At 45.6% G+C, this 25,438-nt stretch overlaps 1 protein-coding gene across 1 annotated transcript in view; it reads left to right on the forward strand.

Moving 5' to 3' along the window:
• Nucleotides 1-25,438, forward strand: part of TG (thyroglobulin) — a 439,344-nt gene that overhangs the window by 346,747 nt on the left and 67,159 nt on the right. Inside the window, exon 42 of the mRNA XM_089685945.1 lies at nucleotides 14,769-14,933. Coding sequence (XP_089542071.1) covers nucleotides 14,769-14,933 — 165 coding nt within the window. The remainder of the gene's footprint in view (nucleotides 1-14,768; nucleotides 14,934-25,438) is intronic.

Genomic DNA, 25,438 nt, shown 5'->3' on the forward strand with positions numbered 1-25,438 from the left:
CTGCCTGTCAGTTTTATACACAACTCCGGTGGCTGCAGCCACTGGATTGTGTATATAAACCCCCCCTTTGTCAGGTGCATAGGAACTACGGACCTGGCAGCGAAAGGATTGAACTGGTAGGCAGTGGAAAGAATGCCCTCTTAGCCCTCATGCACACGGGGCGTTTTGATAACGCTGGTAACATTGGCTGTGTAAAGTCACGTTAAAAATGTGAGTTTTTCAGCTTTTTTTTAATTGTTTTTGCATTAGCGTTTTAGTGGTGTTTTGCTGCGTTTTTTAGCGTTTACGTTTTTTAGCGTTCTTTAGTGTTTTCTTTTACTGGAAAAACAAATTTTTTTGGGTCAAAAAAAGTCCAAAAACCCCGGTTTGCGGCGTTTTACCATGTTTTTCAGCATTAGAGCATTTTTACAGCTAGAAAACTCCTCTAGAAACTCACTAGTCCTGGGTTTTTTCCAGTCAAAAAACCTCCCAGCCAAAAATCGTTGATTCCAGTCTATGTGTGTATGGACACATAGGAGAACATGCTGGGGGGTTTACTGGTTGTAGAAAAAAAGTCAAAAGCCAAAAACAGCTGCTGTAAAAACGTTCAGTGTGCATGAGGACTATATAGCAAAAAAAATTGCTTACTTATTATGGAGGAACCCTACAGCTCTGAAGAACCCTGGTTGAGGAAGACTGATTTAGAGAGTGCTTTAACCACCTCTTGTCCGGCCATTGTATATAAATGGCTGGACGGTGGCAGTGCAGGGTCGGGTGGCCATTTATAAACGGCCTCCCCACCCCCTGCTTGTGCGCGCTCCCTGGGATGCAGTGCCCTCTGTGTCATACGGGACCTCTGTGTGAGGTCCCGATCATGTGATCACTGATTGGCCAATCAGTGATCACATGCAGAGTAGTAAGCAAGATGTCAATTCTGACATCATTGCTTACTGCGTGTGAAATCTGTGAATGATTACAGAGGTCACATGGTACAAGGCTATTCACAACAGCCTTGTACCATGTGACAAGCTGTGACCAATCACAGCTCTCACAGTATTTCTCAATGGCTTTATGGATGTAAAAGCAATCAGTGTAAAAAAAAAATCTTCATCACCCCCCACAAGTAGTACAGGGTCACTATAGTGACACTGTACTGATAGGGTGACAGTATGTAAAAAAAAACAAACACCATAAATAATAATATAAAAATAAATAAATAAAAATGTAAAAATTGTTTTAAAAAAATTATAATGTTTGGTTATAAACTAATTTGGGTTATTTTTTTCACTAAAAAGATAACGGAATATATTTTGGCCAAGATTTATGATGAAATATTATTTATGTTGCAAAATTTTATAAGAAAAACACATTTTTTTCAAAATGTTTGGACTTTTTCATTTACATAGCAAAAAAATAAAAATCCCAGTGGTGAATAAATACCACCAAAATAAAGTTTTATCTGTCTAAAACAAAAAAAAGGCTAAAAAATTCATATGGGTACAGTGCTGCATGACCGCACAATTGTTATTCAAAGTGTGATAGCGCTGAAAGCTGAAAATTGACCTGGACTGGAAGGGTGTGAAAGTGTCCGGACTGGAAGTGGTTAAAGAGAACTTGTCCTAATAGTTACACTGGATCTGCCATTGCCATCTTCTCTGGTGTTCATACTTGATGAACGAAAGTACATGCACTTTCACTGGGCGAATTGCTATGCATTTTTTTTTCCTTTACTGAATACACCCCTTAGAGTTTAGGAGACAGCAGGGGCGGACTGACCATTTGGAAATTCGGGCACTGCCCGAGGGCCCGGGTTCAGTAGGGGGCCCCATGAGATGCCCCTGGTACCTTTTTCATAGGCTTTTTTTTAGTTTGGGCAAGGACACAGGGGCCCCATGATCCCCTATTGCCCGGGGCCCCATGAGTTGTCAGTCTGCCCCTGGGAGACAGTGATGAATTGACACAAAACGGACCAGACTTTAGTCAGTGTTGGTCAGCCCTCGAATATTTTAGGGACTTTTATTTGTGGACGGGAACAATGTCTGAGCTGATCTCGCAGTATCTTAATTTCTTTCTTCGTTTCTAAACATAACTAACTTCCCACAGATTCTGTGTAACTGTCACTGCAATCAGCATTTCCCTTTTCAAGACACACTGTTGCAAATTATGATATGATATGTTTTACCACATGACTTTCATAATAGTTTATAGAACAATCCATTCTTTGTTTATAGTCACAGTGACCAGCGTCAGCTGGTGGGGTAAATATAGTTTGCTGAACATATTTAAAGAGGAGCTTACTTTTATTAGTTTGGGGTGAACGTTTATCATAAAGGCTCATGTATACGGGGCGTTTGGGAAAACTCTTCTGAACGATGGAAACTGACTGCTGGAAAATGTATGTTAAAAAAGTCAGTTTAGCCGCGTTTGCATGTCGCGTTTATGTGCGTTTGCGTTTAGAAGCGTTTTTAAAAGATAACCTCAGGAGACCTTCTGCAATGCCCAGAATGTGCTGAAAAATCGTAAAAAATGATCTATTTCAGACATTATGAGAGGTATAGAGAGAGAGCAGAAGCAGAGAGAGCAGTGTGTGTTGAGATGACCTGTCTTTTCTGGTTGTATTCACTATGGATCCCATCATGAGCATAATGCGGCACTTTCTACCATTGTTTCCTTCACGTGAAACCTGGAACTGACTGCGCTGGTGTACCGGGTCCATTTGAATACATGGAAACCTCTTTGCATGCATTTCTGATGATGAAAAAAGGCTCTGGACAGCATCTGGATATGGAACAGTTAAAAAACGCTTCTAAACGCAAACGCTTATAAACGCAGTTAACCGCACATGTCTACCTACTTCGGGGTTGTCTTCCAGCAATGACAGTTCCCTGGCAACTGCTACCGCTGCTTATTCTTTAGGGTCCTACGGCGATTCTCTTCGGTGATTAGGCACCTATTTTATGTAATTTTCACCTGGTGATCCTGCCACTAACACTCTTCCTGTCATAGGGTGACAACGCTAACTCAATGTACTATATCTACAGAGTAGCAGTGTTGTCACCCTAGGAACAAATAGAGTGTTCGGACCAGGGGCGGACTGACCATTTGGAAACTTGGCCCCATGAGCTGCCCTGGTACCTTTTTCATAGGCTTTTTTGAGTTTGGGCAAGGAAACAGGGGCCCCATGATGCCCTATTGCCCGGGGGCCCCATGAGTTGTCAGTCCGCCCCTGGTTAGGACTAAAGAACACCACTTGTGTTCTGTAGGTCACAGAGGCAACCTGAACAAGGCTGAGCATTGCTTGAAGCAGAACTTTGGGCAAAGATTTTATTTCGCCAGAAAGGAAACCAAAACCTCCTGCACTCAGAAACCCAGATTAGGCAAATTTTGACAGATCTTCAATGGCATGATCAGGGGCGGACTGACCATTTGGAAACTCGGGCACTGCCCGAGGGCCCGGGGTCAGTAGGGGGCCCCATGAGATGCCCCTGGTACCTTTTTCATAGGCTTTTTCTAGTTTGGGCAAGGACACAGGGGCCCCATGATCCCCTATTGCCCGGGGGCCCCATGAGTTGTCAGTCCGCCCCTGGGCATGATAGATCCATCCAATATGGACAGTGCTGTGCAGCCCTTTTGGAAGGCTGGGGAAGCCCAAAGTGACACTAGAAAGTAAGAACAAAAGAAGGCGCACCATCCTTGCACATTACCTCAACAACAATGTGTTTGTGAGTATACATCTGTTTTATTCTTTAATAAACACCAAAATATTACAGGCACATCACATCACATCCAATGCTGGCAAATAAGAAGCAATGTACTGTGCATATAAAGGAAGACACTAGAAGGTTGGCTGACGCATTTCGAAAGATATCCCCTCTCCTCAGATCCACTGTGGCAGTGCACCTTCTTTTGTTCTTACTTTCTAGTATAGATTTTATTTCACCATGCAGTGTGGCTGTGCCCCCACTGCATGGGTATAATGCTTGTTTTTTCTAGGGGTGAGCACAAAGCTCATACTTGCCCTACCTGCCGATCCTCCAGAAAACTGCGCTCCCCTCACAGTCCAGCAGTGGACTGTTCCTGTCTCTGGTGGACTGTTCCTGTCTCTGGTGGACTGTTCCTGTCTCTGGTGGACTGTTCCTGTCTCTGGTGGACTGTTCCTGTCTCTGGTGGACTGTTCCTGTCTCTGGTGGACTGTTCCTGTCTATGGTGGACTGTTTCTGTCTCTGGTGGACTGTTCCTGTCTATGGAGAGTGCAATGAGTATGCTGACAACAGGAACAGTCCATTTACAAGACCGCTTGTCACGAATCCAACCCACATGCATGCGCCTACAGTGACTAGCTAACCGAGGCGCGCAAATGCGGTCGTGACATGGGGTAAGGGGGACTTAATCTGAATATATATAAGTATATAAGACCGGCCGTGATATACTTTCACAATCCGCACAACCTCTGGCCACCACCGGAGGGAGACTCCACTCCAATCCAGCTAGCTGACCACACACACAGGTAGACACAAGTCTTACATACAATCTGGTGCACTAATTAGGGTTGAGGAGCAGCCTAGCGATCAACACACCCTTCTAGGATTCCTCCAGCTATCCTCCAAGCCAGAACCCCGGAGTTAATCACTCTTCCACTGTCTACACACCCCCACACCAGACACACCACAAACGGTAGCTTGCCACCACCCAACAGTTTATCCGCAGAACGGTCTGCTGGAACACCACACACACACAGAACTCCGTCTGGCAGACCTCTCACCCTTACAATCTTCACGCAATCTGTCAACACACAGTGCAATTGCATACAGATTGGCAATGAACTTGACCGAGCACATAAAGACACTAAAATACAATACAATCTAATCTCTCCGGAGGTATGAGCCCGAGCTTAAGTACCCAGAAGTCACTAATTAAATTTAAGATTTAATATCCCGAAGTGGGCAGTGCCTAAAATATGTACAAAGTATAAAAAGTTGCAGAAAATACAAAAAATACAAGAAGACACACAATTGGCTATTGACTATAAAATAAAAGGGAAATAAAACAGAAATAAAACTTTTACCAAGAGTTATCCTGTGACTGGAGCAAGTCAGAGAAAGTCCGCAATCCGTCAGTCAAATAGAACGGGCTCCATACGAATCACACCGTCCATACCTCAAGTCCCCAATTTATGGGAATATGGACGTAGGCTGGACATTAGTCCTTGGCCAATCAACCCTGAGGGGTGTTCCCGTACCAGCCCACAGGACGTTCTGGGTGCTGAAATGCCCAAAGTCGATTGGACCAGGAACGGTTTGAATCACTAAGTCAGGGATCGCATCAGTCCGATCGCGACAGTACCAATCACTGTTCATCTGTCGCAATCCGGCACCACATAACCGTTTCCTGCATTTTTCTGGAATTCTACATAGTCCACAAATACGGTTTTTACATGCAGATGTAGCCTACAGAGTGCCCAATCAGAAGGAAGTATTTTCATCTCTCTGCAACTAATATTTTAGCTTTTATGAGAGATGAAATCTATTCCTTTGATCCGCTGATATACTTTAAAGCTCCCAGACACATCGGAGCCCCCCTGGTGTCATGAAGCCGAAACTTCTGTGTTCCTCTTTTAAAGTTCAGGAAGGTGGCAAAGTCTGATTATATATATATAGATAAATCTTATTGGCACCTAGGTGTCACTTCCAGCCTGGAAGCTGCTCTGTCTTTTCAGATGCTAATAGTGGGCACATGTCTCTGAATACCTATGACTGAATATTTCTTTAATAACAAGGAATGAAACTAAATTTACAATTACATATTCCTACTGATCATATGTCAGTCCAATCACTTGAATCCCACATCTATGTTACACCGCTGGACCATGGGGGGAGCTGAAGGGCCCGGTCTTGTGCGGGGAAGATTGGCGAGTCAGGTAAGTATATGTTCACTGTCCTCTCTCCTAGAACAAAACGAGCAGTTAACCCCTGCAGTGTGGTCACACATTTCTTTAAAGTAGAATTACAGGCTACCACCTATTTTTTAAAATGTTACCTCCACGCTGCTAACACCTATATTGATTAACCTGTGTAAGAAAGATGTATATACTGTACTTACCTATTTTCAGCCCACACCTGTCTCTTGTTAAAAAAGTTTGTGACCATTAAAAAATAGGGGTGTGATTTTGTGGGTGTGGCTTCAACCTGGGGGTATGTCTGTCCGGTGGTTAAAAGCGTGCATGGTCATCAGGGTGTCCCTAGATTTCAGTTTCAATTTCTGATTACCTTACTGAACTGTGGAGGTTGTGACCAAAAAGGCTAAACAAAAGACAAAGGACTAGTCGCCAGTATTGCTCTACACCCATGGTACCTAAGCTACAGCCTGGGGACCACATGCATCACTTTTGGCACTTTGTGTGTGTTGCCCTCGGACCCCTAGGCTCCAACAACTCCTACGGCATGTGTGAAGTCTGACAGTCTCTTGTCACATACATGTAGTATCCGACGATGTACTGTAGCATGTCCGCAGTCTCTGACCATCTCTTGTAGCTTGCCCGTAGTTTCTGAGTATCTACTGTGTCTTGCCTGTAGCTTTTGACCATATCCTTTTGTGTGTGTCTGCTGTCCGCCAGACCAAATATTCAATGAATATTATGTGCAACGTTTGGTGATGTCAGGGGCTCAACTTGAGGCCCCCCAATATTAAGGAAGTCACTTGCTGTTCATGGTGTTGTGATGAAGGTGGCCATCTTGGTAGAACAGCAAAGCTTTACTACCTCATGTCAGAGCTGCCCTCTTGTGATTGCTAATTTGATGACTGGTGGAATATTTAAAAAGCAGCAGGTGGAGTTGGGGAAGAATAGATCCTAAAAACGATGAATCATAAGCAGGGAGATCCCTGCACTGCAGGTCCTCAGGTACAGCTTTCTCTCCAGCAAGCAGAACAGTGAGCAGTAGTGACACCACCAAATCTCACTTCAAATCTTGTGAGACTAGCAGTCAGAGGCAGGAGTGCCTTAGAGGATTTGACACTGCAGATATACAGCTATGAGGCTCAAGCCCCAGGAGTGCCTAGACACCTAATAGCAGATTTTGTACAGTCAAGGCTCATTTATACTAGCAGTTAATGGCAGGGCCATGGATAAGAGGGTACCACCAGTCCTCCTGTACGGGGCCCAGGATAGCAGGGGGGCCCAGGCAGCTGGGTGAATCTGATGTGGGCAGGGAGGGTGATTGGCACAGTAGGGGAACAATTACTAGAACCGATCCCCTTTATGGTGCTCTCTGCAGCAGCTGAAAGCTGGCTTCTCCTCTCCCTCCAGATGGCTTTTAGCTGCTGCAGAGAGAGTCATACAGAGGGTCGGTTCTAGTTATTGCCCCCCCCATAACCATCACCCTACCTGTACACCATATGTTGCCCCCTATGTGTCCCCACCCTGCAGTACTGCCTGCATCCCTCCTCTTCTTTTCACTGACAGCTGCAGGCACACAATAGGATCCTTCAGGATGGAGAGTGGGGGGAAAGGTCCAATAAATATGTTACATTTACCAGCCCCTTTCTTTCCTGAATGAACACAATGAATGATCAGTACCAATTCATTCATAATTGAAGCATAGAAAACTGTATGGTTTTTTGTTTTTTTGGGGGGGGGGCAGCCTGTGGGGTTGGCTGTACGGTTTCTAACAGCAGCCCTGGTTGGAGTTAGTAAAACCCCTCAACCACCCACCCCTTCAGCTGAAGAGGCAACAGCCAGGGGTGTACACATGCTGCGGATGCAATGCTTTGCTTTGTGGCCACAGCCAGAATTGTACCCCCTTTTGCTACACCTGCCGAGCATGGCCCATTTAGGTGAATAGGACTGCTCTTCCCCCACAACCCTGTGCACTGCATACAGTTGCGGCACATTAGTGTGCGGTCCAAGGAGTTAAACCAAATGGTGAGGAGGCGATGCAATGTCTCTCTCTGAAGAAAGCTCCAAAGGTGGATTACTCTTCAAAGACCAAAGCAAATGTGAACAAGCCCTTAAACCCTTGAAAGATTGTAATAGATGATTTTTTTTAAAGTAGATTTATGCAATTTTAATAGATTGAGAAATTTAAAAAAAACTCTCCTTGCAATAGATGTTGTAATATTTTATTAGACAGAATATGACTCACAAATGAGATCTAACTGAACAAGATTGTTATACTGAAGACATGTAGCAGATGCCATGGAATCGTATACAATAGTAAGACAATATTGTTACCACATTACTGCTGATTTGTCAAGTTTGTATCGTTTCAAAAAAAAAAAAAAGAGAAAGGTTTGCTGATCCAAGCAACCAAATTCCTTTCATGCATCTGCATTGAGGAGTTAAACACCAAAGCCAAAGTTTCTTACATGTAACACCACTGCTTGGGACGTTAGGTGGGTGTCGGTATAGCAATGTTCTGTAGAAGTCCACAGAGGGCGGGGTTGTGACTTAGAAAATGACATCAATCTCCATCTGCTATACAACTATCTCAGCCATCTGGTGTGGGTGGATGATGAGGATTGCATATTATATATTTAGCCAATAATATCCTTTTTTGGTGTTTTAGACATTTATTACAGCTACCCTTTAAAGCATATCTGTGGTCAAAATGTAACATTATATATTTTAACCATTTGACACCCGGCCAATAGCCGTATGGCATCTGGGAAAATGTACTAGCTTTCCGGGAGTCCGCCATTTGGCGTACTCCCGCACATGCGCAGTTCGCGTGCTTGCAGAGCCGCGCAGCGGTGCGATCTGTCACCGGCCGTTTATCTTGGACACGGCCGATGGCAGATCTGAGTATCGGCCCCGTTGCCGGTACCATGTGACCTGCTGTGACCAATCACAGCAGGTCACATGACAGTTGTAGACAATGGATGGCTTCATTCATGCCATCCATTGTATGCTAGTGTCTAGCTGTGAATGGTCACAGCAGGTCACATGCACATGTCATGTGATTAGCTGTGGCCAAATCACAGCTAAGCACAAAAAAAAAAAAAAAAAAAAAAAACCCTGAATGAATCGATGTCATTCAAGTAAATGCTTGCTTATAGAAAAGTAATTCTTTGCTATAAGCAAATTGTGTAAAAAAAAAAAAAAAAAATACTGATCACTTCCCCAAAGTAGTACAATGTTAGAAAAAAAATAAAAAAAATGTAAAATAATAAAAAAAAAATATATATATATATATATATATATTTTTTTTTTTCACACTGTCACCAGTCAGTGTCCCTGATCACTGCCATGCCAGTTATATGATGACGCTGTACTGCACCGTGACAGTATGTAAAAAAAAACTAGTGACAATAATTTTTTTTATTTTTTCATTTTCCGAAATATTTTGACAAAAAAAATACAACTTCAAAAAACTCGCCATGCCTCTTATGAAGTACGCCGGACTGTCTACTTTGCAAAAAGGGGTCATTTGGGGGATATCTGTACTGTTCTGACATTCTTGGACCTCAAGAAATTAGATTGGCCGTCAGTACTTCAGGATTGATCAATATTCAGATCTATACCATAGTTTGTGAACTCTATAACTTTCCTACAAACTAAAAAATACATCCTAATTTGGGTTATTTTCACCAAAGACATGTAGCAGAATACATCTCGGCCTAAATTTATGAAGAATAATTATTTATTTGCAAACTTTTATTACAGAAACAAAGAAAAACGTGTTTTTTTTTCAAAATTTTCGGTCTTTTTTGTTAATTTAGCAAAAAATAAAAACCCCAGCAGTGATTAAATACCACCAAAAGAAAGCTCTAGTTGTGTGAAGAAAATGATAAAATTTTAGTTTGGGTACAGTGTTGCATGACCGCGCAATTGTCATTCAAAGTGTGAGAGCACTGAAACCTGAAAACTGGCCTGGGCAGGAAGGTGTAAAATTGCCCGGTATTGAATTGGTTAATTTCCACATTGTATTTCAGTTACTTCTAGCCTACTTCTATTACTCTGGATGATCTTGACGTTTGTAAACTTACTTGAGAAGATCCCATGTTAGTTTTTTTTTGCCATCTGTGTCCCATTGGGGGAGATTTCCCTTCACTTCCCGTCCCATAGCCAAAACAGGAAGTAAGAGGAAATCCCTACAAAGTGAGGGAATCCCAGGGTATCCCCAGAACCGGTGTCCCCTTTGGAAGATTTCCCCTCTATTACTGTTCAGGAGACAATCCAAAAACGTGTCGCTTACTTTCACTTTTGATTATATTGGTAAACAGGACAAATAGGCTGAATCTCTTTAGCGGGGGCACAGACTGCAATTACAACTGATAGGGGTTCCAATCCCTCTCCAGTCCATTAAAAACTGAAAAAAAGTATGGCCTTTAGTTACACTTTTTAAAAATGTAAGAACCTAAAAACTATATGGTGTGATTTTTGTTCCATTATATAGTCAGTAACATAAGAGGGGATGTAGAATTTCGTAGATGTTATATGGAGGGTCCTATGTTAGGTCCGGCTCAGGGGCGGACTGACCATTCGAGCACTCGGGCACTGCCCAAGGGCCTGGGGTCAGTAGGGGGCCCCATGAAATGCCCCTGGTACCATTTATAGGCTTTTTTGAGTGTGGGCAAGGACACAGGGGCCCCATGTTCCCCTATTGCCGGGGGCCCCATGAGTTGTCAGTCCGCCCCTGGCCCGGCTTTCCCATTCATTGTTCACATGTACTTCTGAGAAGGACAAATATATCATACATCATTGGGCAGCACAGTGGCTAAGTGGTTGGCACTTCTGCTTGGCAGTTCTAGGGTCATTGGTTCAAATCCCTACCATGCCACTACCTGCCTGGAGTTTGCATTTTGCACTCCGGTTTCCTCACACACTCCAAAGACATGCTGGTAGGTTAATTGGCTCCTGTCTAAATTGTCCCTAGTATGTGTATGTATGAATGTGAGTTAGGGACCTTAGATTGTACGCCCCTTGAGGGTTAGGGACTGATGTGAATGTATAATATACACTCACCGGCCACTATATTAGGTCCACCTTGCTAGTACCGGGTTGGACCCCCTTTTGCCTTCAGAACTGCCTTCATTCTTCATGGCATAGATTCAACAAGGTGTTGGAAACACAACAAAGATTTTAGTCCATAGTGACATGAGTTACTGTTGCCTTTCTATCATCTCAAACCAGTCTGCCCATTCTCCTCTGACATCAACAAGGCATTTTTGTACACACAACTTCTGCTCACTGGATATTTTTTCTTTTTTGGACCATTCTCTGTAAACCCTAGAGATAGTTGTGCATGAAAATCCCAGTAGATCAGCAGTTTTTTAAATACTCAGACCAGCCTGTCCGGCACCAACAACTATGCCATGTTCAACTTCCCTTAAATCCCTTTTCTTCGCCATTCTGAAGCTTGGTTTGAATTTCAACAAGTTGTCTTCACCACGTCTAGATGCCTCAATGCATTGAGTTGCTGCCATGTGATTTGACTAATTAGCAATTTGTGTTACCAAGCAATTGAACAGGGGTACCTAATAGAGTAGCCAGTAATTGTATATCTGCAGTGTGAGATCTCCAGGGCGCTGCTGCCTCTGACTGCTAGTTTCAGAAGATTTGCAGTAAGATTTAGTGATATCTACTTACATTTACTTATGTTTACTGTTCTCCTTGCTGTCATGAGGAAGCAAAGCCCTGCCTCTACCAAGATGGCTGCCTGCACATTCTTCATGGCATAGATTTCAACAAGATGTTGGAAACATTCCTCAGAGATGTTGGTCCATATTGACATAAGTTACTGTTGCCTTTCTATCATCTTGAACCAGTCTGCCCATTCTCTTCTGACCTCTGACAAGGCATTTTCGTCCACACAACAGCCGCTCACTGGATATTTTCCCAGACGTGCTTTTGCGTGAAAATCCCAGTAGATCAGCAGTTTTTGAAATACTCAGACCAGCCCGTCTGGCAACAACAACCATGCCACGTTCAAAGTCACTTAAATCCCCTTTCTTCCCCATTCTGATGCTCGGTTTGAACTTCAGCAAGTCATCTTCACCACGTCTAAATGCATTGAGTTGCTGCTGTGTGATTGGCTGATTAGCAATTTGTGTTACCAAGCAATTGAACAGGTGTACCTAATAAATTGGCCGGTGAGTGTATGGTCAAAACACGTTTGAAGTTTAGTGAGGTCTTTGGGGTCAATTTACTAAAGGTTACCACATGTGATAAAGAGGCCGGTGAGTGGATATGTAAATTGTACCTGTAAATAAATAAATACATTGGAGATTCATCTCGTTCACTGTCCCTCCGTCTGACTCAGCACAAGTTGCAGCTCAGATATCAGACCAATGTGTCAATTCCAACTTCCGCAAATTGCTCCTATCTGAGTTTGCAGTTGGAGGAAGTGACTAATTTTGGATAGAACAACAAGAAAAAAACTTTTGCGAGAACAATTTTTGCAAAATTTCTTATTTTACCAGAAGTCTCCTAGAATCGCAAGTTTTTGACACATTTTGCAAAATAGGAAGCAATAGTTTGTTAACATTTCATTCTTTTTCTTCCAGAAAGATCTTTTGTGTGCCACAGTGGCTCCCAACACGTGGGATGTGTGTTTGTGATACATATTAGCACCGAGAGTTGTACTTAGGAGAACGTATTTGCTCTGGATGAAGTTGGGTTAAAGTTAAACGACCTCCTGCTCTCTAGCTTTCTTGTCTCTTCGTCCCATGCTCATCTCCAGGACTTTTCCAGAGCTTCCCCCATCCTCTGGAACTCTCTACCCCAATTTTTCAGACTATCGCCTACTCTGCTCACTTTTAGGCGATCTCTGAAAACCTATCTCTTCAGGGCAGCCTATCCTGCCCTCAGCTAATAATGGAATCTTCTATTCCTCCTACCAGTCCATCCCCCACAGTTACTACCTTTTGTACCACCAGCCCCTCCCTCTTAGATTGTAAGCTCCCAGGATCAGGGCCCTCATATCCCTCTTGTATTGAACTGTATTGTTGCTGTATTGTCTCCCTTTATATTGTAAAGTGCTGAGCAAACGGTTGGCACTATATAAATCCTGTATAATAATAATAATACAGTAAATATGAGGTGCCTTCCTTTTTATTCAGCTTCCATTTTTTGCTCCTTGGGAGCTCCTTGCTTCTTCAGCTTCTCTGAGTTTTGCACTCCCACCCCATCTGCTATCCATTAAAATGTATGCAAACTCACAATCTATTTTTCAATATTTTGGGCAACAAGATTCACTATACAGTTTCCTTAAAGTATATGTGAACCCTCATTCAATTCATTCAGTTTAAAATAGAAATGCATTTGTATATACACCCTGTCTGCCTTTAGGCGATCTTTGAAAACTCACTTCTTCAGGGAAGCCTACCCCACCTCCACCTAAGAACTGTACTTGAACCACCTCCACCAGATCATCCCCCGCAGCTATCACCCTTTTGTATCACCTCCCCCTTCCTTTAGATTGTAAGCTCCACAAGCCGGGCCCTCCTATTCCTTCTGTACTGAAATGTATTGTAATTGTACTGTCTCCCTTATATTGTCAGCGCAAACTGTTGGCGCTGGAGAAGGAAAGGAACTGCTCATGATCCTAAGCATACCACCTCATCAGTGAAGCATGGTGGTGGTAGTGTCATGGCGTGGGCATGTATGGCTGCCAATGGAACTGGTTCTCTTGTATTTATTGATGATGTGACTGCTGACAAAAGCAGCCGGATGAATTCTGAAGTGTTTCGGGCAATATTATCTGCTCATATTCAGCCAAATGCTTCACAACTCATTGGACGCCGCTTCACAGTGCAGATGGACAATGACCCAAAGCAGACTGCAAAAGCAACCAAAGAGTTTTTTAAGGGAAAGAAGTGGAATGTTATGCAATGGCCAAGTCAATCACCTGACCTGAATCCGATTGAGCATGCATTTCACTTGCTGAAGACAAAACTGAAGGGAAAATGCCCCAAGAACAAGCAGGAACTGAAGACAGTTGCAGTAGCGGCCTGGCAGAGCATCACCAGGGATGAAACCCAGCGTCTGGTGATGTCTATGCGTTCCAGACTTCAGGCTGTAATTGACTGCAAAGGATTTGCAACCAAGTATTAAAAAGTGAAAGTTTGATTTATAATTATTATTCTGTCCCATTACTTTTGGTCCCTTAACAAGTGGGAGGCACATATGCAAACTGTTGTAATTCCTACACCGTTCACCTGATTTGGATGTAAATACCCTCAAATTAAAGCTGACAGTCTGCAGTTAAAGCACATCTTGTTCATTTCATTTCAAATCCATTGTGGTGGTGTATAGAGCCAAAAATGTTAGAATTGTGTCCATGTCCCAATATTTATGGACCTGATTGTATGTACATGTGTTTTCTTTTTTCGTTTTTTATTTTTAATAAATTGCAAAGATTTCAAAACAAACTTCTTTCACATTGTCATTATGGGGTATTGTTTTTAGAATGTTGAGGAAAAAAATGAATTTAATCCAACATAACAAAATGTGGCAAACGTTAAGCACTGCGAATACTTTCTGAATGCACTGTATAGTAAGATATAGTAAAACAGATAGCAGATGTTCTGTTTCATATGCTGCTTTATGCATTGACATATCTCCTTACACCCAGTCTGTCTGGGCAGTATGGTCACCTGTTGATTTGGCACCATCCACAGGCACCTTAACTCAATAGGACCAGTAGTTGGATGTAGTAAAACAGATAATTGTAACAGTAATTGTTTATGAAATATGTTCTGTTATTGATGCAGTAATAGGCAGGTCTAGGAAACACTGTTACATTTACATTTTTGAATTAATTTATTCAGACAATCCTGTTTCTGAATTCCAGGGAGGTTCACCCTTTTCTCCTATGTTGACCGTCAGTGAGAGAAGAGCACAGGAGCAAGTGAAGTTCTTGGCGAAAGAAGTGGGCTGTTCTGCGGAAGATGATCAAGGAACTCTAACATGTTTGGGCAAAGTGGATGCCATCGTCCTTAACGCTGCCCAAACAAAGGTAATGAAGAATGATGGAATGATAAAAGTTCTACATTTTGTTTATTTAAAATGATATTGTTGCTTCCAGTAGGATGAGCAATCAAGCCTGGGTTGCTGTGTAGCCAGTGAAGGCTGTGGCTTAGGGTAGCAGGTTGCTTGGGGTGGAAACAGTAATCCAACCATTCAGTAACACATTACTGTGTATATAATAAAGGGTGTCAGACTGCCATCCTACCTAACAACAACATAAAACACATGAATAAGTAAATTTGAAGGAGCATGATAGAAAAATTTTCTTGAACAAAGTTCTAACAGTGAATGTGTTTTTTTTGTTTGCTTTTAATATTTAAAGTTGGAATGAATTAATTTTACCAAACAACATTTTGAAGTAAAGAAGCAGAAAAAAAAACACACAGCTCCAAGAGGTATGCTCCTCAGGTCCTCTTCCATTCTAGATGCCGGTTTTTAACAGCTCACCCTACTCAGCATACATAGCAAAATCAAGATACATAACTGCTCTCAATAAAAGTCACACCATGAGGTTTAATCAATGTAGTTGGCCTCCGACACAGTCCCCACCTTAGGCCACACCCCTCTGGAGTGTGGCTTTATCTTTTGATTTCACAAAATTTTTAAGTACTTTGGAACAACATTCATTAAGTCGTTAAATGTACTAATGAGAATTTTCGTACGAATGTTCAGTCAAAATTCTGCTAGCATATGGCCATCTTTACTGTTGTAATGCCCTCCAGGTTGCTAGATAGCGGTTTGTTTTTTCTATTTTTAGGCAGAGGCTGAGTAGCAGCCTGGGATGAGTCAGCCTGTGCATGAGACAGGAGCTCACCTCAGGACAGGCTAGGAGGCTCTAACAGGTCAGAGCTTCTTATAATAAAAGATGTTATAGTGAGCGCGACCTAAATGCAAAAAGTGTATAGATGTGTATACACAAAAAACGTTACTGAGCAGCTGATACACCGAAAAGGTAACCAAATAAAACCTCCAATCGAACATATATGTTAAATAAAATGGTGCAGCGCTAAATACTAGAGCACAGTTTATACACACAATATATATACATGCGTGATATCACTCTAAGGGTGATCAATAAATACAAAAGTTCAATGTAATAGTGTGGATCATGGAGAGATCCTAATTCCAGGTGAGTGGACGTCCTGATCCAAGGTGTGATGATAGGTGTGATCACACAAATAGGTGAAAAACGCACTCACCAGATGTGCGTTTAATATACGCAATATGTAATCCTGCGTCACCAGGCCATAAAACGATCATCAGATCCCAGATCAGATTGTACCCAGATCAGCATCCCGGCTCCACAGAAGTGAGGTCATCCGAAACCGCTACCAGGTATCACCACCAGGGTCCTGAGTCCTCCAGATGGGCACTGCGAATGATAGCACTCACACAGAGTGCCCAATAAGAGACCTCATAGCGTGATACTGCTTTAGATGCCTTTATTCAGGGTTGGTTGGTGTGGGGTACATAAAAAGATTAACCAAAAAGTTTATTGACCATATGCATTCCTACGGTGGTTAGGTGCCCTGCTGCTGCTGCTGCTGCCCCCCTGACGCGTTTCATGCGATGCACGTATTCATAGGGTCCAGGGCTAGCCAGGACATCCTCTTCTGTGCTATTTATAAATGTGAATGGCAATTCTGCCTAATGCGCCCGCCATTTTCTTGGCTGTCCGCGCATGCGCAGAACGTCGGCGTCGTCTTCCCGCGCTACTGCGCATGCGCGAACGATAGCACTCACACAGAGTGCCCAATAAGAGACCTCATAGTGTCAGGAATGGACTGGCCAGCAATGGTGGGACTCACCTGCCTTTTGATCTGCAGTACCAGGGCTGGCCAGCGGGTGCCCCAGCAATCAGAGACTCAACTTTGCAGCCAGCTAACACCTGGAACTGATTATGCTGGGGTATTTAAGGGATGGCCAGACCCACAGACTCGGCCTTGGTGTTGTGTTTCTCTTGGGCCCTGTATCCTGTTCCTGCTCTCTGTTCCTGTCTGATTCTCTGCTACCTGTTCTGATCCCTGGCTTGTCTGACCATCCCTCTGCCTGACCCTCTGTACTACGCTGCCTGCTACCTGTTCTGATCCCTGGCTTTTGACCCTGACCATCCCTCTGCCTGACCCTCTGTACTACGCTGCTAGCTACCTGCTGAACCTGGCCTGTGACCCCGACCAATCTCCGCTTGCTCCCCCTGTACCTACCTGCCCTATTGATATTGATCCGGCCTGCCTGACGACGCTTGCTTGTATGTACTGTTATCTGTGGGTGGTTGGTTTGTTTGCACTGTATTATGTTTAGTATTGCACTGCGTTTATGTTTGTATTGTTAGTGTTAATAAATTATATTGTTTATCCCATATCTGAAGTCTGCGTTTCCCTGCGTCAGTCACACATCTCTGGTCATACCTGGGAGCCCTGACATTACACCAAGGCCAATCCTGACCAGAAGTGGCTGCACAGGGAAGCCATCTTGGTTTGTTGATGGGAAGGATGGATCTGGATGAGGTTGAGTATTTATCTCTGCTAGTGTTTGATGACAGGGAGTATGCTTATCAAACTCTGAAGGAGTATCCCCGGGATGAACTGCTAGAATGTATACGGCTCGCTCATGTTCTAGTAGATCAGGGCACAGAGTTCTCTGAGGTGCAGCCTTTGATTGAGGTTTGTGCAGAGTTGGTTTCATCTGGTTCCCCCGAATGCAGGGATGAATTTTTGCCACCATTTAGTGCAGACCAGGTAGAGTCCCTGGTGTGGTTATTAGAGGATGATGTGGGTTACTTTCTGGAGCGTTATTCCACATGTTCACCACAGACACTAAGAGATTGTATAAACGCAGTGCAGTCATTGACCAGACAGGCTTTGTGTAAGCTCAGCTTTGTTCAACCCCTACTGCAGACATGGACAGACTTGTTGCACCCAGCCTCAGTCAGCTTACAAAAACCCAGTCCTGCTTCTAACTCTACTCCTGTATTCCCAACAGCTCCTCCAGTTACAGCCCAGTATACTTGGCTATCTACCGCATGTCAGTACCCTGTTCCCACTCGCTGCACCTATCCTGCCTTTAACCCTGTAAAAAAGCCCTCTGTAGCAACTGCTCCCTCTCCTGTTCCATCCTCCAGTTCTTCTCTGTCTCCAGCTGCTCCATTCGTTTGCAGACCTGCGTTTACTTGCAGTGCTCCAGTAGTTAAAACCAGAAAAAAGCGAAAATTCTTTCCAACCAATACCATCCTGCCAGTATCCAAACTGGTGAACCTGCCTTCCGTGGTTCAGCCTGAAGCCTCTACTCGGCCTGAAGCCTCTACTCGGCCTGAATCCTCTACTCGGCCTGATGCCTCTACTCGGCCTGAAGCCTCTACTCGGCCTGAAGCCTCTACTCGGCCTGAAGCCTCTACTCAGCCGGACGCCGGCATTCAGCCTGATGCCTCTACCCAGCATGATGAACTGATCCAGCCTGATGATCCTATTAGGCCAGTTGACTCAATGCCCGCTGTTGATCCAGATGATCCGGTACCTGATCCGGTGCTCGCTGTCGTGCCAATTGACTCAGAGCCCGCTGTCGTACCTGGTGACTCTGTGCCCACTGCCTTGCCAGATGACGCGGTGCCCGCTGGCGAGCCAAATGACCTGATGCCTGGTGACCCAGTGCCCGCTGTCATACCTGGTGACCCGATGCCCGCTGTCGAGCCAGACGATCCAATGCCTGGTGCCCGGTGCCCACTGCCTTGCCAGATGACACGGTGCCCGCTGGCAAGCCAAATGACCTGATGCCTGGTGACCCAGTGCCCGCTGTCGAGCCAGACAATCCGGTACCTGATGATCCGGTGCCCACTGTCGTGCCTGTTGATTCGGAGCCCACTGCCTTGCCAGATGACGCGGTGCCCGCTGTTGAGCCAAATGACCTGATGCCTGGTGACCCGATGCCCGCTGTCCAGTCAGACGATCCAATGTCTGACCCAGTGCCAGCGGTCATGCCAGTTGACTCGGAGCCCACTGTCGTGCCAGATGACTCGGCGCCCGCCGCTCTGCCTGAGGGCCCGAGACCTGTCGCTCCACCTGGGGGTCCGGCGCCCGCCGCTCCGCCTGAGGGCCCGAGACCTGTCGCTCCATCTGGGGGTCCGGCGCCCGCTGCTCCGCCTGGGGGCCCGAGACCTGTTGCTCCGCCTGGGGGCCCGAGACCTGTCGCTCCATCTGGGGGTCCGGCGCCCGCCGCTCCGCCTGAGGGCCCGAGACCTGTCGCTCCGCCTGGGGGCCCGATGCCTGTCGCCCCGCCTGGGGGCCCGATGCCTGTCGCCCCGCCTGGGGGCCCGATGCCTGTCGCCCCGCCTGGGGGCCCGATGCCTGTTGCCCCGCCTGGGGGCCCGATGCCTGCCGCCCCTCCTGGGGGCCCGATGCCTGTCGCCCCTCCTGGGGGCCCGGCGCCCGCCGCTCCGCCTGGGGGCCCGATGCCGGTCGCCCCGCCTGGGGGCCCGATGCCAGTCGCCCCGCCCGGGGGCCCGGTGCCTGCTGCTCCGCCCGGTGACCCGGTGCCTGCTGCTCCGCCCGGTGACCCGCTGCCTGCTGCTTTGCCTGGTAATCCGATGTGCCTCTGCCCGGAGTCCAGCCCGATGTGCCTCTGCCCGGAGTCCAGCCCGATGTGCCTCTGCCCGGAGTCCAGCCCGATGTGCCTCTGCCCGGAGTCCAGCCCGATGTGCCTCTGCCCGGAGTCCAGCCCGATGTGCCTCTGCCCGGAGTCCAGCCCGATGTGCCTCTGCCCGGAGTCCTGCCCGATGTGCCTCTGCCCGGAGTCCTGCCCGATGTGCCTCTGCCCGGAGTCCAGCCCGATGTGCCTCTGCCCGGAGTCCAGCCCGATGTGCCTCTGCCCGATGTGCCTCTGCCCGGAGTCCAGCCCAATGTGCCTCTGCCCGGTGTCCAGCCCGATGTGCCTCTGCCCGGTGTACTGCTGCCCGGAGTCCTGCCAGGTGTGCCAGTCTTTGATATCCCGCCAGTTACCAGACCCGGGCGGTGGAACATTTTTCCCAGCTAGGACTGTTTGGAGCGTCCTGAGGCCGCTCCTTGAGGGGGGAGTACTGTCAGGAATGGACTGGCCAGCAATGGTGGGACTCACCTGCCTTTTGATCTGCAGTACCAGGGCTGGCCAGCGGGTGCTCCCAGCAATCAGAGACTCAACTTTGCAGCCAGCTAACACCTGGAACTGATTATGCTGGGGTATTTAAGGGATGGCCAGACCCACAGACTCGGCCTTGGTGTTGTGTTTCTCTTGGGCCCTGTATCCTGTTCCTGCTCTCTGTTCCTGTCTGATTCTCTGCTACCTGTTCTGATCCCTGGCTTGTCTGACCATCCCTCTGCCTGACCCTCTGTACTACGCTGCCTGCTACCTGTTCTGATCCCTGGCTTTTGACCCTGACCATCCCTCTGCCTGACCCTCTGTACTACGCTGCTAGCTACCTGCTGAACCTGGCCTGTGACCCCGACCAATCTTCGCTTGCTCCCCCTGTACCTACCTGCCCTATTGATATTGACCCGGCCTGCCTGACGACGCTTGCTTGTATGTACTGTTATCTGTGGGTGGTTGGTTTGTTTGCACTGTATTATGTTTAGTATTGCACTGCGTTTATGTTTGTATTGTTAGTGTTAATAAATTATATTGTTTATCACATATCTGAAGTCTGCGTTTCCCTGCGTCAGTCACACACCTCTGGTCACACCTGGGAGCCCTGACACATAGCGTGATACTGCTTTAGATGCCTTTATTTAGGGTTGGTTGGTGTGGGGTACATAAAAAGATTAACCAAAAAGTTTATTCCCTGTGCACTGAATTAGAGCCTAGGAGTGTGAGTAATCTCTCTCCTCAGTTTGCACAGAGGCGCTATTATAAAGGTTTTCTGGCTGGATAAATTCTGAGCAGTTAATACTGCTCCTGTATCCCTTTACACTGCCAACAAAATGGCGCCGCACTGTAGGAGACTTCCTGCTGTTGATCGCATCCGCGATCCACGACAAAATGGCGTCGATCGCTCGCGCATGCGCAGTAGCGCGGGAAGATGACGCCGACGTTCTGCGCATGCGCGGACAGCCGAGAAAATGACTGTTAACTGACTCTGAATGCAATGTGTGGAATAAAATGCATGTTGCCTGGCTTTGCAGAGCTGTAGGGACCCAAAGCTCAGCGACTGTCATCACTTTTAGGTGTATAGTAGTAGCAAACAGACTGTCTCTTCCATGAACTCCGCTCCCAGTCTTCCATTTGTATGATATTAACGTTGGCCAGTGCACTGAGGTAGGAGGGTGGCTGCACAAGCCAATTGACCTAAGGGCAACAGTATATTTAAAGTGGACTTTTTAGTAACTTCTGTCATGTCTCAATACACAGCAACAGTATAATATTTCAGAAAAATGTCATCTTTTATCTTTAAAAGGCCATCCTTGAGCTACAGTCTGTTGACTTTGGCCAGGCTGACATGATGTCCACAAACTGCAGGCAGAAGGAAGCATTTCCTCACTCTCCTCCCCACTAGACTGCAATATTGTAACTTAGTTTGCAAGTCACAAGGTGAGAGGCTGCAGCAGGGTCTGATCTGTGTCAGACATTTGTGAGCTCAGCCAAGATCTGCACAGACACCAGTATTTACACATGAAGGTGTCATCTATGAAATAGCATCCCAGTGCAGGAAGTAGATGCCGACCAATACTTGAACAAAGATGGTTCCTTCCTTATGGAGAGTAATTTGCCCAGATGTGAGTCACAAAGGGTTCTGTGTATCTTATTCAATATTTGGCACACCCGAACTTAGAGGTGAATCCTATTGAAGTCTATAGTGGGTAAATCCTGTAGGTAAGCTCTGGCAATTTTTGGGGCTAATGAGCAAGGTACTGTCAACCAAGAAATTGAAAGCTGGGCACTACCATGGGGTGGGGTGAATAAATGGCAAAAAATGAAATTGCCACTCAGCATTGGGCAGGGGGTGAACTTTTCATATGGCTTTGAAGGCGTCATTGAAAATTCTCAAAGCCTTTAAACAACCTGCTTGGAAGATGCCTTAAAATCTGTACAGGGTGTTATAGAATGGTACAATTTTCATTTTCTCAGCAACAGCATACACTGGCAGCTCTTATTTGGCTGTTTTTGCATTTTTTAAAAAACCGTAGCTTGGCTTACATACGCCATTTCAGTTGCCTACCGTAGTTGCATTGTCCCCGGCACCTGGCCCATTCCTGGCATTTTATAGACTGTACTAGGGGCGGACTGACCATTTGGAAACTCGGGCACCGCCCGAGGACCCGGGGTCAGTAGGGGGCCCCATGAGATGCCCCGGGTACCTTTTTCTTAGGCTTTTTTGAGTTTGGGCAAGGACACAGTGGCCCCAGGATGCTCTATTGCCCGGGGGCCCCATGAGTTGTCAGTCCACCCCTGGACTGTACGGTGCGCACAGAAGATAAAAAACTGCTAAAGTGAGTTTTAGGTGTGGATGGAAGGCACAGGCGCAGCATCCAGCACTAATGGCGGTAGCCTGTAAAACTCTCTCAGAGGCTGCTGTGGCTGGATGGGGCTGGAGGGTGCACTGAGTGGTACTAATGGCAGAATGAACCCAGGGACCAATGTCCGGAACTTAATCAGTCTGCATTTCAGGGATTCATACCTAGGCGCACACTACTCTATGCAATCAGGGGCGGACTGACCATTTGGAAACTCGGGCACTGCCCGAGGGCCCAGCGTCAGTAGGGGGCCCCATGAGATGCCCCTGGCACCTTTTACATAGGCTTTTTTGAGTTTGGGCAAGGACACGGGGGGCCCCATGATCCCCTATTGCCCGGGGGCCCCATGAGTTTTCAGTCCGCCCCTGTATGCAATGGTACCACTCAGTGCACCATCCAGCTGCAGCAGCCTCTCATAGAGTTTTACAGGATGGACGGTGCCCCTATGCCATACGGAGCTATCAATATTCACCAGGGCTAAACACCAATTATGGGCAAAGCCTTTTGACAGAAGAGAGTTTGCATGTCCCTTCCCTACCTCTTAGGAATTTTTTATTATTGCAGACCCCAGATATGACCCTGTATTGGGTCCATGATCTGCTCTCTGAAGCATCATAAAGGTGAACTCATTAACGTTCTGTAAAATTATGCAGACTTTTCACACACATAGAAACTATTTATGAAGGTTGGAAATAGAAGTTTCATGTTTTACAGGTTTTCTGACTTCGCCGTCTGTTATTAGATAAATTTGAACTGTACTCTGTATTTCCACACTTCCTGTGGACTTCCACACATCTCTTTCTCATTTCTCTATTTCTATGATATGACGCAGAACTTTTTTTTCTTCTGTACCCTAAGGGCTCATGTACAGTGCAGATGATAAACTCACATTTATGGGGCTGTTCAGCGTTTTTTTTTTTCAGCAGCCCCTGAACTCTCCCTAATGTTCTCCTATGTGTCCATGTACACATCTTTGTTTACAGTCGTTTACAGGCTTTTGAGTTTCCAGTCGATTTTGTGAACGCAGAAAACTTACGTTCAGCAGTCAATTTTATCAGCGTTTCAAACGCTAAATGCTTGTAAACGTGGCTAAACGCAGCAAATCGCGTTTATAAGTGTTTGCGTCTGAAATTTTATTTTAACTCTTCCAGTTTCCAATGCTGTCCAGAGCCTTTTTTCATCATGTGAAATGCTTGCAAAGCATTTTCAAGGTACTCAGATGGACAAAACACTGAACACAGGATGTTACTACCAAGCTTGTCACCTATTGTAAGGACCAATTCACACCTCAGACCTCTCCCATCCTTGGAAACAAAAGATATGTTAATGACCATTCACACCTCAAACTCCTCATGAAGATCCCCTGCCAGGTGACCTTAATGACTCCATCCACCAGACACCTTTCCCACCCTTGGAAACAAAAGAAATGTTAATGAGCAACTCCTACCTAAGGTAATGTCAACACATACTGCTGTCTCTGCTTCTACTCTCTGTATTTCTCTGAAACAGTCTGAAATAGTTAATAATTTACCACTTTTCAGTGCATTCTTGGCATTTGGGAGGTTCTCCTGTGCTTATCTTTAAAAAATGTTTCTAAACGCATACGCGGATAAACGCGCATAAACACGTTATGCAAACGCGGCTAAACAGACGTTTTTTAACCTACGTTTTCCAGTAGTCAGTTTCCAACATTCAGAAGTATCCCATGTTCATGGGGCCTAAATCGAACCATAACATGCCTTCCTATTTTCTTAGATGAGAAAGGAAATGTTCACGGATTGGGGTTGATTCGCTAAAAGAGCAGGACAGAAAGTAATAGGAAATCTCTCCAAAATCTTTTCTCTCAGGTTTATATTTTTTCTGACCCCAGTGGGTAGATTTTCTCTCATTTTCCATCCTTTTGATGCCCATACAAGTAACAGTGTGTGGGGTTGGGACTGAAAAAAAAAATAAAGTTATCCACGCAACAAAAACTGTATTTAATTCCGAGAAATATTCCTTCACTTCTTATACTGACAACATGAGATGGGAAACCTCCCAAATGACGGACACAGAAAGTAATAAAAACCCAACAGAGGCTCTAACCCAGGGTTAGGAAACCTTGGTGGAATGGAGAACTACCAGAACAACCTGAAAAACATCAAAGATTACCTTGGTGCAGCATGCCTTTTTTTAAGGAGATAACCTAGCACAGCCCTATTCAAAAGCAATTAAGGTTTGAAGAGTTCAAAGGTCAGCAGGATATAATGCAGAGCTCAGAGGTCAGTAGTGTATAACACAAAATGCAGAGGTCAAAAGTATACATTTCAAAATTCAGAGGTCAATAATGTGTAACGCAGAGTTCAGAAATCGGTGGAAAGGTCAAAAATATGTAATGAAAAGTGCATGGGTCAGGAGTAATACAGAATTCAGGGGTCAGTGGTATGTAACACACAGTGAAGGAGTCTGTAGTAAATCAGAGCAACTGGTGAATTTAGTCCTACTTCACCACTTCGAGCACAAACCAGCCAAAACAGCCAGGCACACAGCAATTTCTTCATTCTTCCACTGGCTCTGAAGAACAGTCTGGAGGTTTTTTGGTTTTTTTTATTGGGAATGATGAACTTGGATCAGGGGAGGGGTTCCTCTTCAGCATTGGGGTCGTTTAATCCCATAGCCACATGACCATCGGTTGCCTCCTGCTGATATCCACCAGGTTCTCTCAAGTGAGGAAGATGTAGACTCACACCACAAATGGACAGTTGGACTCTTTTCCACCACCTTCCTCCTGGTTCTCTCCAGTGAGCTTCTCCAGACCTGACTTGATTCCCTGATTCAGACTTGCAAATCGGACCTCAGCTAGGGTTAGCTGGGACCTTAGTATCTTCCTAAAGGCTACTTCTAAAATCCTGCACCGGTGCAGAGCTCCTACACAGGGGGTCTCCTCCAGCAGGACTGGACCCAGGAACTCTGCACGCTGCTGCTCAGGCCTCAGACTATTTAAAGGCTCTTCAGGCACCTACTGGCGACACCTCCCCAG

Source organism: Staurois parvus, unplaced genomic scaffold (assembly GCF_062004578.1).
Source record: "Staurois parvus isolate SC_StPar_1 unplaced genomic scaffold, SC_StPar_1.0 ptg000389l, whole genome shotgun sequence".
NCBI classification, from domain to species: Eukaryota; Metazoa; Chordata; class Amphibia; order Anura; family Ranidae; genus Staurois; species Staurois parvus.